Genomic DNA, 12,572 nt, shown 5'->3' with positions numbered 1-12,572 from the left:
CCCCCGTGCCCCCCCACCCACCGTGCCCTCTCGCTGGCGGCGCAGCGCTGCACGTTGGAGAGCTGCCCCAGGCAGAAGCGGGCCCCCCCCGAGGGGTCCACGTAGCCGTCCACCACCACGGTGGGGCAGCTCGAGGGCACCTTGAAGATCTCCCCCACCTGCACGTCCTGCTCGAAGTAGGCGATGGAGCACCAGAACTCCGGCCCTGCATTGGGGGGCACGTGGATTTTAGGGGGGTCACGGCACCCCAAGGGTGCTAAGGAGGGCGGGGGGCACTCACCAGGGTGGGTGGACACGGGGGGCTGGAGCACGGGGGGCCCTGAGAGGGGCAGAGAGGGGGTCAGCACACTGAAGACCCCCCCAGACCTCGCCCCGTGCCCCCCAAACCTACAGCAGTGGTTGGGGTGGTGCTGGGGGGGCTGCGGGTGGCTCTGGCTGCCGGGGTGTTGTGGTGGGGGGGGCTGTGACCCCCCCAAATTCGGGGTGTAGATGGTGGCACTGCTCCAGCTCAGCGGTGAACCTGCAGGGGGACACAGAGGGACATAAGGAGGGTCCCCCCAAGGGGGTTTGGGGGGGCAGTGGGGTACCCCCATACTCACTGTGGTGGGGTGGTTTGGGGTACCCGTTCTGCGGGGGGGGCTGTGCCGGGGGGCCCTCGGGATGGAGCAGGGGGTCCTGGGGGGTCGCTGTGGGGGAATATGGGGTGGGGGGCTCAGCGGGATGCCCCCCAGCCCCCCCAGCGCAGGGCTGGCGCCAGGCCGGGGGTCTCCCCGCGCCTCCCGGCTCCAGACATAACAAATCCCCCCCTCCCCGCTCCCCCCGGCCGCCAGACACTGACTCACGGGGCAGGGCGGCGCGGGGGATGCCGCGGAGGGGAGGGGGATGCGGGCAGGGCATCCAGCCCAGCGGAGGGGGCTCCCGGGGCACCCCCAAACTTGGGGAGGGTCTACCTGTGCGTGCCCCCCATCCCGCGGTACCTGGAGCCGCCCGTCCAGGGTGCGCTGCACGGTGACACACTGGCCGGGCTGGGCCCCGCCGGAGGTGACAGCGGCCACCAGCGCGTCCAGCTCGTCCCTCTTCTCCTTCAGCTTCCTGAGCAGGCTCTGGATGGCGCGGCGGGCGAAGGCCTCGCTGTCCCCTCCCTGCCGGTGGCACAGCAGGCTGTGCACGATGCCGGGGCCGCTGTCGCTGCCCAGGGACATGGCGCTGCGGCCCTGCAAGGCACGGCGTGTCACCCTGCGTGTCACCCTGCGTGTCACCCTGCATGTCACCCTGCATGCCACCCTGCGTGCCACCCTGCATGTCACCCTGCATGCCAACCTGCGTGTCGCCCTGCGTGTCACCCTGCATGCCACCCTGCGTGTCTACCTGCGTGCCACCCTGCGTGTCACCCTGCATGTCAACCTGCGTGCCACCCTGCGTGTCACCCTGCGTGCCACCCTGCTGCAGGGGACACCGCGCAGCTGGCGTGTGTGGCACCGGGAAGGTGGCACTCTCCAGGTGACAAAGCCATCTGTCACCCAAAGCCTGGGCTCTGTGGTCCCTGGCTGATGGCGCGACCTGAGTCCCAGAGTTTGGGGAAGCTGGGGAGGGGGTGAGGTGACAGGACACACTCGGCGTGTCCCCAGCTCCCCATAACAGCAGAGCCAGAGCTGGATGGTGGCATCAGGCTCGGGGACAGCGGTGTCCCCAGCCTGGCGTGCCCGGTGCCACGGGGACGGAGCGGCTCCCGCAGCCGCCGCCGAGGCCAGACTAAACAGAGCCCAGCCTGGCGCCGCTCCTTAACCCCTGTCTCTCCCCGGCTTCTCCTTTTCCTGCCTCCCTGCCAGAGCCTGCTCACGCCAGAGCCTGGATGCAGCGCTCCAGAGCCTCGGAAAATCCTTGGGATGGCGGCAGACACAACAAACCGCGGCTCTCCGCTCCTTATCTGGGACTGCGAGGGAGCCTGAGTGTCCTGCCAGCACCCCCCGTGTCCCCCCGTGCCCGGCTCCTCCAGGATGCCAGCTCGGGATGGGGACACTTCCAGGGATGCTGAGGGACCCCACGGAGCCCCCCGTGGTGGGGGTGCGACCCTCAGCCCCCCGCCACGCTCTGGGGTTCATCCCGGGGGTCTCATCCCTGCTCCTTGCCGGGACCCCTGCCCATTCTCTGCTTCGTGTTTTGGGGGTAAAGGCAGTGGAAGTCTGCTCCCACCCCAGCTCCAGGGGCTGCATCCCAAGGCTGCTCCAGGGAAGCCTGGAAGGGTCGGAGCCATCCCCGTCCCTCTGCAGAGCTCAGGTTTGGGGCCAGCTGGGCTCAGCGGGGCCAGACCCTCACCCACATCGCCCTGCCAGGAGAACCCCCGGCTGATCCCTGTCCCAAAGCTTGTCCTGGGGTGTCCCTGGGACACCCACGGCGCATGGGAAGGCGACAGGGACGGCGCAGGGGTTCTGAGGGGTGACAGGCTTCAAGGAGGGGACACAGCGGGGACCGGCAGGGGACGGATGATGGCTCGGGCTCCACTCACCTCACCGTCACTCGCGGCCCGGCTCCCGCCGCATCTCCTCCGGCTCAGGGCGGTGCTGCCGTGCCTGCAGCCTCCTGCCTGCCGTGTCCTGAGCCCCCTGCCCTGCCCTGAGCCCCCTGCCCTGCTCTGAGCCCCCTGTCCTGCCCTCAGCCCCTGCCTTTCCCTCAGCCCCCGCCTTTCCCTCAGCTCCCTGCCCTTTCCCTCAGCCCCCGCCTCCCCCTCAGCTCCCTGCCCTTTTCTCCCACCCTCAGCCTTTCCCTCAGCTCCCTGCCCTTCCCTCAGCCCCCTGTCCTGCCCTGAGCCCTCCGCCTCCCCCTCAGCCTCCTGCCCTTTTCTCCCACCCTCAGCCTTTCCCTCAGTCCTCTGCCCTTCCCTCAGCCCCTTCCTCCTGCCCTCAGCCTCACCCTCCTTCTGTCAGCCCTTTCCCTGAGCCTCCCCCGCCTTCTCTGAGCCCTCTTCTCCTCCTCCCGGCGCTCTCCTCCTCCTCCCGGCCCTCTCCCCGGTCCCGTTCCCGCTCCCTCGGCCCTTTCCCAACTCCGTCCCTACAATAACAAAAGGAGCGGCCGGAGCGCGTGAGGCGCCGCCGCGCCGCGGCCAATGGCAGCGCCCGTGACAGCCGGGCCTCGCCCCGCCAGCCAATCGCGGCCGCGCTTTCACGGCAGGAGCCCCCAGACGGGCCCCGCCCCCGGCGCCGCCGAGCCCCGCTCCCACCGGGAACGCCGCGGGTCCCGGTCCCGATCCCGCTCCCACCGGGAGCGCCGCGGGTCCCGGTCCCGCTCCCACCGGGAACGCCGCGGGTCCCGGTCCCGGTCCCGCTCCCACCGGGAACGCCGCGGGTCCCGTTCCCGGTTATCCCCCGGGAACGCCGTGGGTCCCGTTCCCGGTCCTGCTCCCACCGGGAACGCCGCGGGTCCCGTTCCTGGTTATCCCCCGGGAACGCCGCGGGTCCCGGTCCCGGTCCTGCTCCCACCGGGAACGCCGCGGGTCCCGGTCCCGGTCATACACCGGGAACACCGCGGGTCCCGGTCCCGGTTATCCCCCGGGAACGCTGCATGGAAGGGGTGGGTGATAAAAGCACAGACCACTTATTCACACTGAGTTTCAAAAATTGGTCTTTTTTTTTTTTTTTTGAAAAATGATGGATTTTGGAGCCTTTAGTCACACTGGGTTTCAAAAATTTGTCTTTTTTTTTTTTTTGAAAAATGATGGATTTTGGAGCCTGTTCTGGAAAAGAGGCATTTCCACTTCCCTGTCCTGGCTGAATTTTCTGTCCCTGCCTCTCATTTCTTTAAACAAACACTTGAACCACAAAGAAACACGGCGCCAAAAGAACTCCAACCCCCCAAAATCCACTAAAACAGGGAAGATTCTCACCTGCCCCAACCCCACGGGGATTTTTGGTGCAGAACAAAAAGGATTTGGGAGAAGAACAACAGCCAAAGTCAGGCTCTTCCTGCTGGCAAGGCTGGACTTGGCTTTAGGGGGGTTACACTCCAGCTGGGAACGTGGCCGTCCCAAAAAGCACAAGGGGATTCTAAATATCCAACAAACCCATCCCAAAACCCAAAACCCTCATCCCAAAACCCAAACCCTCATCCCAAAACCCAAAACCCCCATCCCAAAACCCAAAACACTCATCCCAAAACCCAAAACGCCCATCCCAAAACCCAAAACTCCCATCCCAAAACCCAAAACACCCATCCCAAAACCCAAAGCACCCATCCCAAAACCCAAAACGCCCATCCCAAAACCCAAAAACCACGAAGCTCCAGAGGCCCACAGAGATCTTCTCCCCAAGCCACGGCTGCATCCCTGGCGCTGCCACCAGCGGATTCATCCCGTCCTCGTTTCCCCAGAGTGAAAAAAAAAATCCCCGGAAAAGAACAATCCAAAAAAAGTTTAATACAACAGAGAGTATCAAAACATCGAAGAACACACTAAGTCTGAATTTCCCATCGGGACGAGTTCCCCCCCCCCGGCAGTCCCGGCCGGTCAGTCGGCGGCCTCGGGATCCGTCTGTGCCATGTACGCGTCCAGCTCGGCGTCCAGGTGTCCCTTGGTCTTGGACATGTAGGCGTCCAGCTGGTTGTCCAGCTGCTCCTTGGTGAGCGCGGGGCGCGCCGAGCCTCTGCCGCGGCCCCGGCCTCTGCCGCGCCCGCCGAAGCCGCCCCGGCCGCGCCCGGCCATGCCGCGCCCTGCGGGGGGACAGCCAGCGGTCGTCACCGCCTCCCGACCTCCTTCTCATCACCCAGAGGATTTGGGAACTTCCTGAGGGTTCCTCAATCCCAGCCTAGCAGCAGTATGGTGTTACCATGGTGTTTTAGGAAAAATCTTTTGCTAGGGTTGTTCACTCTTGAGGAAAGAGTATCTGCTGCTGTGGAGTGCAACGGGTGCCAGCTGTGATTGGGGCATGTTAGGTGTTTTTAATTAATCACAGATGCAGCTGCATGGGACTCTGAGAGCTGCAAGTTTTGTTATTCTATTCTTGTTTTTTCAAGCCTACTGATAATGTTTTTCTCTCTTTTGGTGGTATTTTAATATATATATATCATAATAAACCAGCCTTGTGAGAAACTGTGATTGGGGCATGTTAGGTGTTTTTAATTAATCACAGATGCAGCTGCATGGGACTCTGAGAGCTGCAAGTTTTGTTATTCTATTCTTGTTTTTTCAAGCCTTCTGATAATGTTTTTCTCTCTTTTGGTAGTATTTTAATATATATATATCATAATAAACCAGCCTTGTGAGAAACACAATCAAACCTCGTGAAGAATTCCCAACAATATGGCTCATGGGTTTCCCCTCCCACCCCTGCTGAGCTTCAGTTTTAAACTAACCAGCTCTTGGGTAAAAGTTTGAATTGCAGGCTTGGAACTCTTGGGGCTGCAGGAGGGAAGGATCCCAGCTGGATTGCTCCCGTCATTCCCAGGGCACTCACCTCTGCCGCCGATCCCTCCCCGGCCCATGGCGCCCCGGCCCAGGCCGCCTCTTCCCGGGCCCCCGCGGCCCCTGATGCCGCCTCTCCGCAGGCCCATCCGGGGGGCGATCCCTCTCCCGCCGCGCAGCAGGCCTTGACCTTCAGCGGAGAAGCCGCAAAAGCGGGATTTCAGCCCGGAAAAACGGCCCGAGGGGGGGGGATGGGGAAGGGACGGACGGCAGGGCACACTGACCTCGGAGCGCCGCCCCTCCTCGGATCATGGCCCGGGCGCCGCGGCCCCGCAGCGCCCCCCGGGGCAGCCCCCGCTGGCCCAGGGCCAGCCCCCGGCCCCCCAGGGCTCCTCGGGCCAGCGTCCCCGCCGGCCGGCCCAGCCGCGCCTGGATGTTGCTCTTGCCGAGGCGTTGCTTCAAGCTCTTCTGGAAGAGAAGATTTGGGAAGGACAGGAGTCATGCAGCAATCTGGGATTGGGGACGCCGCAGGGACACAGTCCCCAGGGACGCAGCAGGGACGCCGCTCCAAGCGCTGGGGCTGTGCCTGGAGCCCAGGCCTGCGTTCCCAGTCAGCCAGCACGGGAGCTGGCCCCGCTGCTCCTCAGGGAAAAAGCAGCACGGCAGCGGCTCCCGAGGGAGGCTGGGGTTTTAGGGAGGTGAAGCAGCTCCCGGACCCCGGGATGAGCCTTTTGTCTGGAAAAATAGAGAGGAGACATCAACAGCCAGCACCCAACACCCCCACCGACAAGCAGGGAACGACAGCGTGTCACTGATCTGAGGTAAAAAGTGGAATTTTCTGCCAGTCCCTCCCAGGTATCTCATCTTTAGGACCATGGAATGCTGAGTTGGGAGGGATCCATCAGGATCATCCAGGCCAACTCCTGCCCCTGCACAGACACCCTAAAATCCCACCCTGGGCATCCCTGGGAACAGCTCCTGGTTTTAAGATCATGGAATGCTCTGAGTTGGGAGGGATCCATCAGGATCATCCAGGCCAACTCCTGCCCCTGCACAGACACCCTAAAATCCCACCCTGGGCATCCCTGGGAACAGCTCCTGGAGCTCTGGCAGCCTCAGGAATGTGCCCATTCCCTGGGGAGCCTGGGCAGTGCCCAGCACCCTCTGGGGGAAGAGCCTTTCCCTAAAACCCATCCTGAGCCTCCCCTGGCACAGCTCCAGCCATTCCCGGATCCTGTCCCTGTCCCAGGGAGCAGAGATCAGAGCTGCAGATCCCTGAGTCTCCTCTGCTCCGGCTGGACACACCAAGTGCCCTCAGCCACTCCTCACGTGGCCCTTCTCCATCCTCGTGTCCCTCCTCTGGACACTCTCCAACACTTTTTTTACAGAATTCCAAAAGTCTCTGGGTTGGAAAAGACTTCCCAGACCACTGAGTCCAATCTCCACCTCGAGCCCAGCTCAGGGCACTGAGTGCCACATCCAGGCTCTCCCTGGACACCTCCAGGAATGGCCACTCCACAATTTCCTGGGCAGCCCCTGCCAAGGCCTAACCCAACACTTTTTTTACAGAATTCCAAAAGTCTCTGGGTTGGAAAAGACTTCCCAGACCACTGAGTCCAATCTCCACCTCGAGCCCAGCTCAGGGCACTGAGTGCCACATCCAGGCTCTCCCTGGACACCTCCAGGAATGGCCACTCCAAAATTCCCTGGGCAGCCCCTGCCAAGGCCTAACAACCCTTCCCAGGAAAAAACTCCCGCTGTGTCCAACCCCACCCTCCTGTCAGGAGTTGTGGAGAGCCACAAGGTCCCCCCCAAACCTCCTTTCCTCCAGCAGCTCCCCACACACTCACCCTCCATCCCCTTCCCTTCTCTGGCCTCTTTCTCTCTCCGGAGCTGTTTTTTCCACATCCTGCAAGGCCCAAATCCTCCTTCCCCTCACCTGTTTGAGCTTCAGAGCGGCCTGCACAGACGGTCTGTTCTCCATCTGCTGGGCCAGACGTCTGTTTCGAGCGCTGGCCAGCTGCTGCTGCTGCATGGTGGCCCGGATATTCACCGGCATCGGCTGTTTGTTCTTCAGCATGTTAGTGAAGCTTCAAGGTCGAATAAAACGGGGTTTAATTAAAGCTTTAAACACACAATTATCGGCATTTCACGGTGCTCGAGTGGGGCTCCAGCTCCCATGAACCTTATGCAAAGAGTGGCACTTATGGGATTACGGATCCCTCGCTGGCCGCGAGGCCCGGAGAGGCAGGAATGAGGTGGAAGTTTTCAGTGGGAATGAGAAAGCCGGAGGTTAGTGGGTTTAGAGATGGCAGAAGGGGTGACAACCAGCAGGAAGCGGGGATGGTCGTGACAGGGTGGGGGAGGAACAGGACAGCAAAAGCCAAATCAACCCCCCCCCAAAAAAAAATCTGGGAAAAGCGTCAAAAATTCCAGGCCAGGAGGTAGGTTGGGAAGATGCCATGCTCGGCGTCCTCCGGCGCCAGGCTGGAAGGGATCACCTTAAAGCCTTTTCCAACCTTAGCAGTTCCACGACTGTACAAAATTCCACCACCCAGAGCATCTCCTGAGTGCCACCCAGGAAACGAGGCCGCTCGGGAATTCACGTGGCGTTTTAATTTCTCCATCCGAGAGCGAGCACGCGGCGAGGCGGTAAATAAAGCAGCACCCAGGGAGCCGGACAGCAAAATGCACCCCTTAAAAACGAGGAGTTTGGGCTCACAGGGAGGGAAGGAGCCAGCATGGCGTCCCTGAGCTCGGGCCACACCTCCCTGCAGCGCAGGAGCTGCCCCATCCCAAAGCGCGCTCAGCGGGAGAGCGGGACACCCGTTAGTCGTCACGGAGGAGCCACGCGTGGAAAAACCCAGCGGAATGACCCACGGGAAGAGCTGGAGGACAGAGAGAGATGGAGGTGAAGCCAAAGCTGTTGCCTCTTACAAGACCCAGAAGGGCCTTCGGGCCGGTTCCGAGGCCGCCGCCGGCCTCTTACAGAGCCCACCCGGGCGGGTGGCACCCTCGGGCGCGGCGGCAGAGCCAAAATACCAATGTCAAAACATGTGGGAGAGACAGGGAGGGTGTGAGGTTGGTCTCTGCTCTTACAACACATCCCACCGGATTTACGAGGCGCTAAAAGGCACGGAGAAATCCCTCCGGGATTTGTTTTGTTCGGCCCTTTTAACCTTGCGTGCCGCAGGGTAAGGCGGGGCGCGTGTGGAGGGCACCCGCTCGCCGGACGAGGTTAAAAGAGGGCGGAAACCACGGTGGGTTTTGGATTTTGGATAGTGAGAATTAAGTTTAAAAAAAAAAATAATAAAAAAATAAAAAAATTATATATGATTTCTTAGGAGCTGAAGGTGCCGTTGTTGGCTTCCTCACCGCTCGTTCAGAGACATCTTGGTGGTGCTCTTTAGCACGACCTTCGGTGCTGACTGTGCAGCCATCTTCAGAGAATCTGCAAAAAAACAGGGCCCAAAAGGGAAAAATGAGACATTTGTTATGCATTTGTACCTCTAAATACTAAAAATCCCTTCTGTTCTGCCTCCCCGGGTGGAGGAGATGAAGGTTAGGGCAGGTTATGTGTAATAGATTCATTTTTTTTCAGTGATTTTTAGCCCTCTGCCAGGATTTTTCAGTTCTGATTCTGGGATTTTTTAATGTTTTTTAGTCGTCTCCCAGTTTTAATAAATCAGGGAGTTCCTTTACTTCTCCCTAACCAAAAATTTATCTTTTTACAGTGAATGCTTCAGCAATATTAGGAGGAATAATATAAAAATCCAGCAGCAAGAGGGAAACCAAATGCAATCTACAGAGCAAAGATGCAAACCAGAACCCGAGACATCAAATTAATACAATTATTACATATTTACATGATTAAACATTAAAAAACCTCTGTTTTCTGTGGAGAGAACTAAGAGTGAGGCAAGTATAGGTATTGTATTTATGTGTTTTTAATGTTTTCTAGCCCTCTACCAGGTTTCATATACAAGGCAGTTATTTTAATTTACCTTTAATAAAAATTTATCTTTTTACAGTGAACACCTTATCGGTTTTTTGAGTAATAACACAAAAAAATCCAGCTGTAAATAGCACACAAATGCTTTTAGCACAGTGACACCTCCACATTTCCCATGTTCTTAGCATGACCAAGGTGCAAACCCCAATTTTAAGAGCCCAGGGAATAAAATTTGGAATAAAAACCCAAGATGATGCCACAAAATCACCGTACCCTTTAAAAACATCGAGATTCCACCTCCCTCAGGGCAGGGATTTAAATCCCCCCCAGGGCTGGATGCTACAGAAACACGCCGAGTTCCAACCTCCGAGCTCTGCAGATCGATTAATTAATTTAATTTATAATTAGCAGCAAATTTAACGGGTGGATGGCGGCCGGGACGCGCTCACTCTACAACACCCTCAAAAAACCGCTTTATTGAGAGGATTTGCACCCAGAAATAGAGACAGCAGAAAGCCTTATTCCTGTTTTACATTATTTAAAATAATTTTATTTTCACATAGAGCAGCTTTTTCAATTTGAAGTGGTTTTTAAAGCGTTTTTCATCCTGAGGGAAAAAAAAAACCCAACAGCTCCGCCCCCCTCAGGCCCGGCTCCGGAACCCGGACAGGGAGAAAAGCCCCGGGCCTGAGGGGACCGTGAGGGGACCCCCGGGCCATGAGGGGACCCCCCGGGCCCTCAGGGGCTCCCCCCCGGCGCCCCGCCCCCGCGCAGCCGGGCCGCTCACTCACCGAAGCACACGGTCGCCAGGTCTCCGGTGAGCTCCGGCGGGCGGGCGGGTGAATGCGGGGCCGGTGTGGGGCCGGCGCGGGGCCGGGGCTGGCGTTGAGCTCCGCCCGCTCCCGCCGCCGCCGCCGCTTCTCCCTCAGCCGCCCGCGACAAAATGGCGCCGGCTCCGCTCCCGCCCCCGCCGAAATGGCGGCCGCGCTCTCGGCCACGCCCCCTGCTGCGCGAGCCCCCCCTTCGGTGGGCGGTGGTTGGTGCAGCAGCGGAGGGGGCGGGGAAAGGGGCGGGGCAGAGGGGGAGGCGGGAGCGTTCTGGCGGGAATCGGGGTGGAGCTCTGGTGACGTCATAGAGAGCGGTGTCGTCATGGAAGCGGCGCGGGATTGCCATGGAATTGTCATGGAAGCGGCATGGAACCGTCACGGAACCGTCATGGAACCGTCATGGAACCGGCACGGAACCGTCACGGAGCCGTCATGGAACTGTAAGGGAACCGCCATGAACTGGCATGGAATTGCTATGGAATCATCATGGAACCGTCATTGAACCGTCACGGAACCGTCACGGAGCCGTCATGGAACTGTAAGGGAACCGCCATGAACTGGCATGGAATTGCTATGGAATCATCATGGAACCGTCATGGAACCGTCATTGAACCGGCACGGAACCGTCACGGAACTGGCATGGAACCACCACGGAACCATCATGGAACTGTCACGGAACCATCATTGAACCATCATGGAACCGCCGCTGAACCGTCATTGAACCGGCACGGAACTGTCATGGAACTGGCATGGAACCAGCACGGAACCATCATGGAACCGTCATGGAACCGTCATGGAACCATGGGACCAGGGAGTCATGGGGTCAGGGAGCCGTGGAGTCACGCATTCGTGGGATCACGGAGTCGCGGGATGCTGGGATCCCTGAATCCCAGGGAACGGTGGAGCTGTGCGTTCCGTGTCAGCTTTTCCAGCTCCTCTGTCAGTTCCGTTGTCGTGGAACTCCTGGAATTACGGAGTCAGTGGAATCATCCCTGGGAACGTTGCCCAGCTGCTCCTTGACCCTTTCCCGTGTCCCACCACCCCCTGGGAGCTGCCCCGTTCCCGGGCAGGGCCGATGCTCACCGGGATGGCGGGCGGATGATGGCGCTGGCGGCCCTGGCGGGGCCCTTGGCCACCGTCCCGTCCCAGTGGATCCCAACCGGTTCCTCCAGCCCCGCGGGCGCGGTGCCGGCGCCTCCGGAGCCACCTGTGGCGAGTCCCAGCCTGTCACCCCCTTCCCAAAACCCCGCTGCTCCCGCGGCACACGGCCCGACACCGGCCGGGATCGCCCGTGCCCTGGGTGGGTGGGTGGATCCCGGGGTGGATCCTGGGGTAGACCCCGGGGTGGATCCCAGGGTGGATTCTGGGGTGGATCCTGGGGTGGATCCTGGGGTGGATCCCGGGGTGGATCCCGGGGTGGATCCTGGGGTAGACCCCGCGGTGGATCCTGGGGTAGATCCCGGGGTGCATTCTGGGGTGGATCCTGGGGTGGATCCCGGGGTGGATCCTGGGGTGGATCCCAGTGTGGATCCTGGTGTGGATTCCAGGGTGGGTCCCAGGGCGGATCCCAGGGTGGATCCTGGTTTGGATTCCAGGGTAGATCCCAGGGTGGATCCTGAGGTGGATTCCAGGATGGATCCCATGGTGGATCCCTGGGTGCATATCAGGATAGATCCTGGGGTGGATCCTGGGGTCGATCCCAGTGTAGATCCCAGGGTAGATCCTGGCGTGGATCCCAGGGTGGACCCCGGGGTGGATCCCAGGGTAGATCCCTGTATGGATCCTGTATGGATCCCAGGGTGGATCCCAGGGTAGATCCCATATGGATCCCGTATAGATCCCGCTGTGGATCCCGAGTGGATCCAGGGCTGTCTCCAGGCCCTCGGGGTGACCCGGGGTGGCATTTCCCCGTGACCCCTCAGTGGGATATTCCCTGGGGGGGCACTCGCAGGGGGACGGGGCAGGAATCCCGAGCGGGAACGAAGGAGCTGACAACACCCCTCGGGCAGGGTCGGTGCCTTTATTGTGCAGCTGGATCCCAGCAGGATCCCCTGGGAATGCTGGGGAGCGGAGGGGGTGAGCTGGGGGGGTGCCGGGGGGGCTCTGGATTTTGGGAACCCGCGCCCTGCTGCGGCAGGAGGGGCGTCAGGCGTTCTCCCAGAAGAAGGTGTTGCAGGCCACGGTCAGGGCGGCCACCAGGACCACGAATTCCTGGAAATCCACCTCCCCGTCGCCGTTCTCATCCAGGTCCTGCATGATCTTCTCCACGGCCCCCGCGTCCTTTTGGGTCTGGGGGGGCACAGGGTGAGCCCTGAGGCTGGGCAGCCGCTGTTCCCCCCTGGGAATGGGGAAAGGGAGACACCCCCCCCCCCCCCCCCCCCCCCCCCCCCCCCCCCCCCGC

The 12,572-nt window shown here is 60.5% G+C and overlaps 3 protein-coding genes across 9 annotated transcripts in view; all 3 read right to left on the bottom strand.

The window, feature by feature from the left end:
• Positions 1-4,343, bottom strand: part of LOC121335661 (mothers against decapentaplegic homolog 4-like) — a 5,537-nt gene extending 1,194 nt beyond the window's left edge. Inside the window, exons 1-7 of the mRNA XM_041404018.1 lie at positions 4,287-4,343; positions 2,507-2,701; positions 978-1,214; positions 600-711; positions 392-520; positions 281-319; positions 22-205 (exon numbers count right to left, since the gene is read on the bottom strand). Of these exons, the coding sequence (XP_041259952.1) occupies positions 22-205; positions 281-319; positions 392-520; positions 600-711; positions 978-1,214; positions 2,507-2,701; positions 4,287-4,343 (953 nt within the window). The remainder of the gene's footprint in view (positions 1-21; positions 206-280; positions 320-391; positions 521-599; positions 712-977; positions 1,215-2,506; positions 2,702-4,286) is intronic.
• Positions 4,344-4,388: 45 nt separating this feature from the next.
• LOC121335624 (chromatin target of PRMT1) lies at positions 4,389-10,324 on the bottom strand. Of its 6 annotated transcripts, none has more exons than XM_041403968.1 (6): positions 10,136-10,324; positions 8,768-8,843; positions 7,332-8,280; positions 5,677-5,860; positions 5,445-5,582; positions 4,389-4,701 (listed from the first exon to the last, which is right to left on the bottom strand). In XM_041403968.1, exons 3-6 carry the CDS (start codon positions 7,470-7,472, stop codon positions 4,499-4,501), a joined length of 666 nt encoding a protein of 221 aa, XP_041259902.1. In that variant the 5' UTR covers positions 7,473-8,280; positions 8,768-8,843; positions 10,136-10,324; the 3' UTR covers positions 4,389-4,498. The 6 variants fall into 6 exon arrangements, with proteins under 6 accessions (XP_041259902.1, XP_041259900.1, XP_041259901.1 ...); XM_041403966.1 differs by having other exon boundaries at positions 7,332-7,482; positions 10,136-10,323; XM_041403967.1 differs by having other exon boundaries at positions 5,677-5,857; positions 7,332-7,482; positions 10,136-10,323.
• A 1,848-nt stretch (positions 10,325-12,172) lies between these two features.
• S100A1 (S100 calcium binding protein A1) overlaps positions 12,173-12,572 on the bottom strand; it is a 4,543-nt gene continuing 4,143 nt past the window's right edge. For both annotated transcript variants that reach the window (XM_041403977.1, XM_041403976.1), the window contains exon 3: positions 12,173-12,460. In XM_041403977.1, coding sequence (XP_041259911.1) covers positions 12,317-12,460 — 144 coding nt within the window. In that variant the 3' untranslated portion in view covers positions 12,173-12,316. The remainder of the gene's footprint in view (positions 12,461-12,572) is intronic.

The sequence above is a fragment of the Onychostruthus taczanowskii genome, unplaced genomic scaffold, assembly GCF_017590055.1.
Source record: "Onychostruthus taczanowskii isolate IOZ18803 unplaced genomic scaffold, ASM1759005v1 scaffold207, whole genome shotgun sequence".
In the NCBI taxonomy this organism is placed as follows: domain Eukaryota; kingdom Metazoa; phylum Chordata; class Aves; order Passeriformes; family Passeridae; genus Onychostruthus; species Onychostruthus taczanowskii.
Note: the sequence above shows the minus strand (reverse complement) of the source record. Positions and strands in the feature narration are given on the sequence as shown.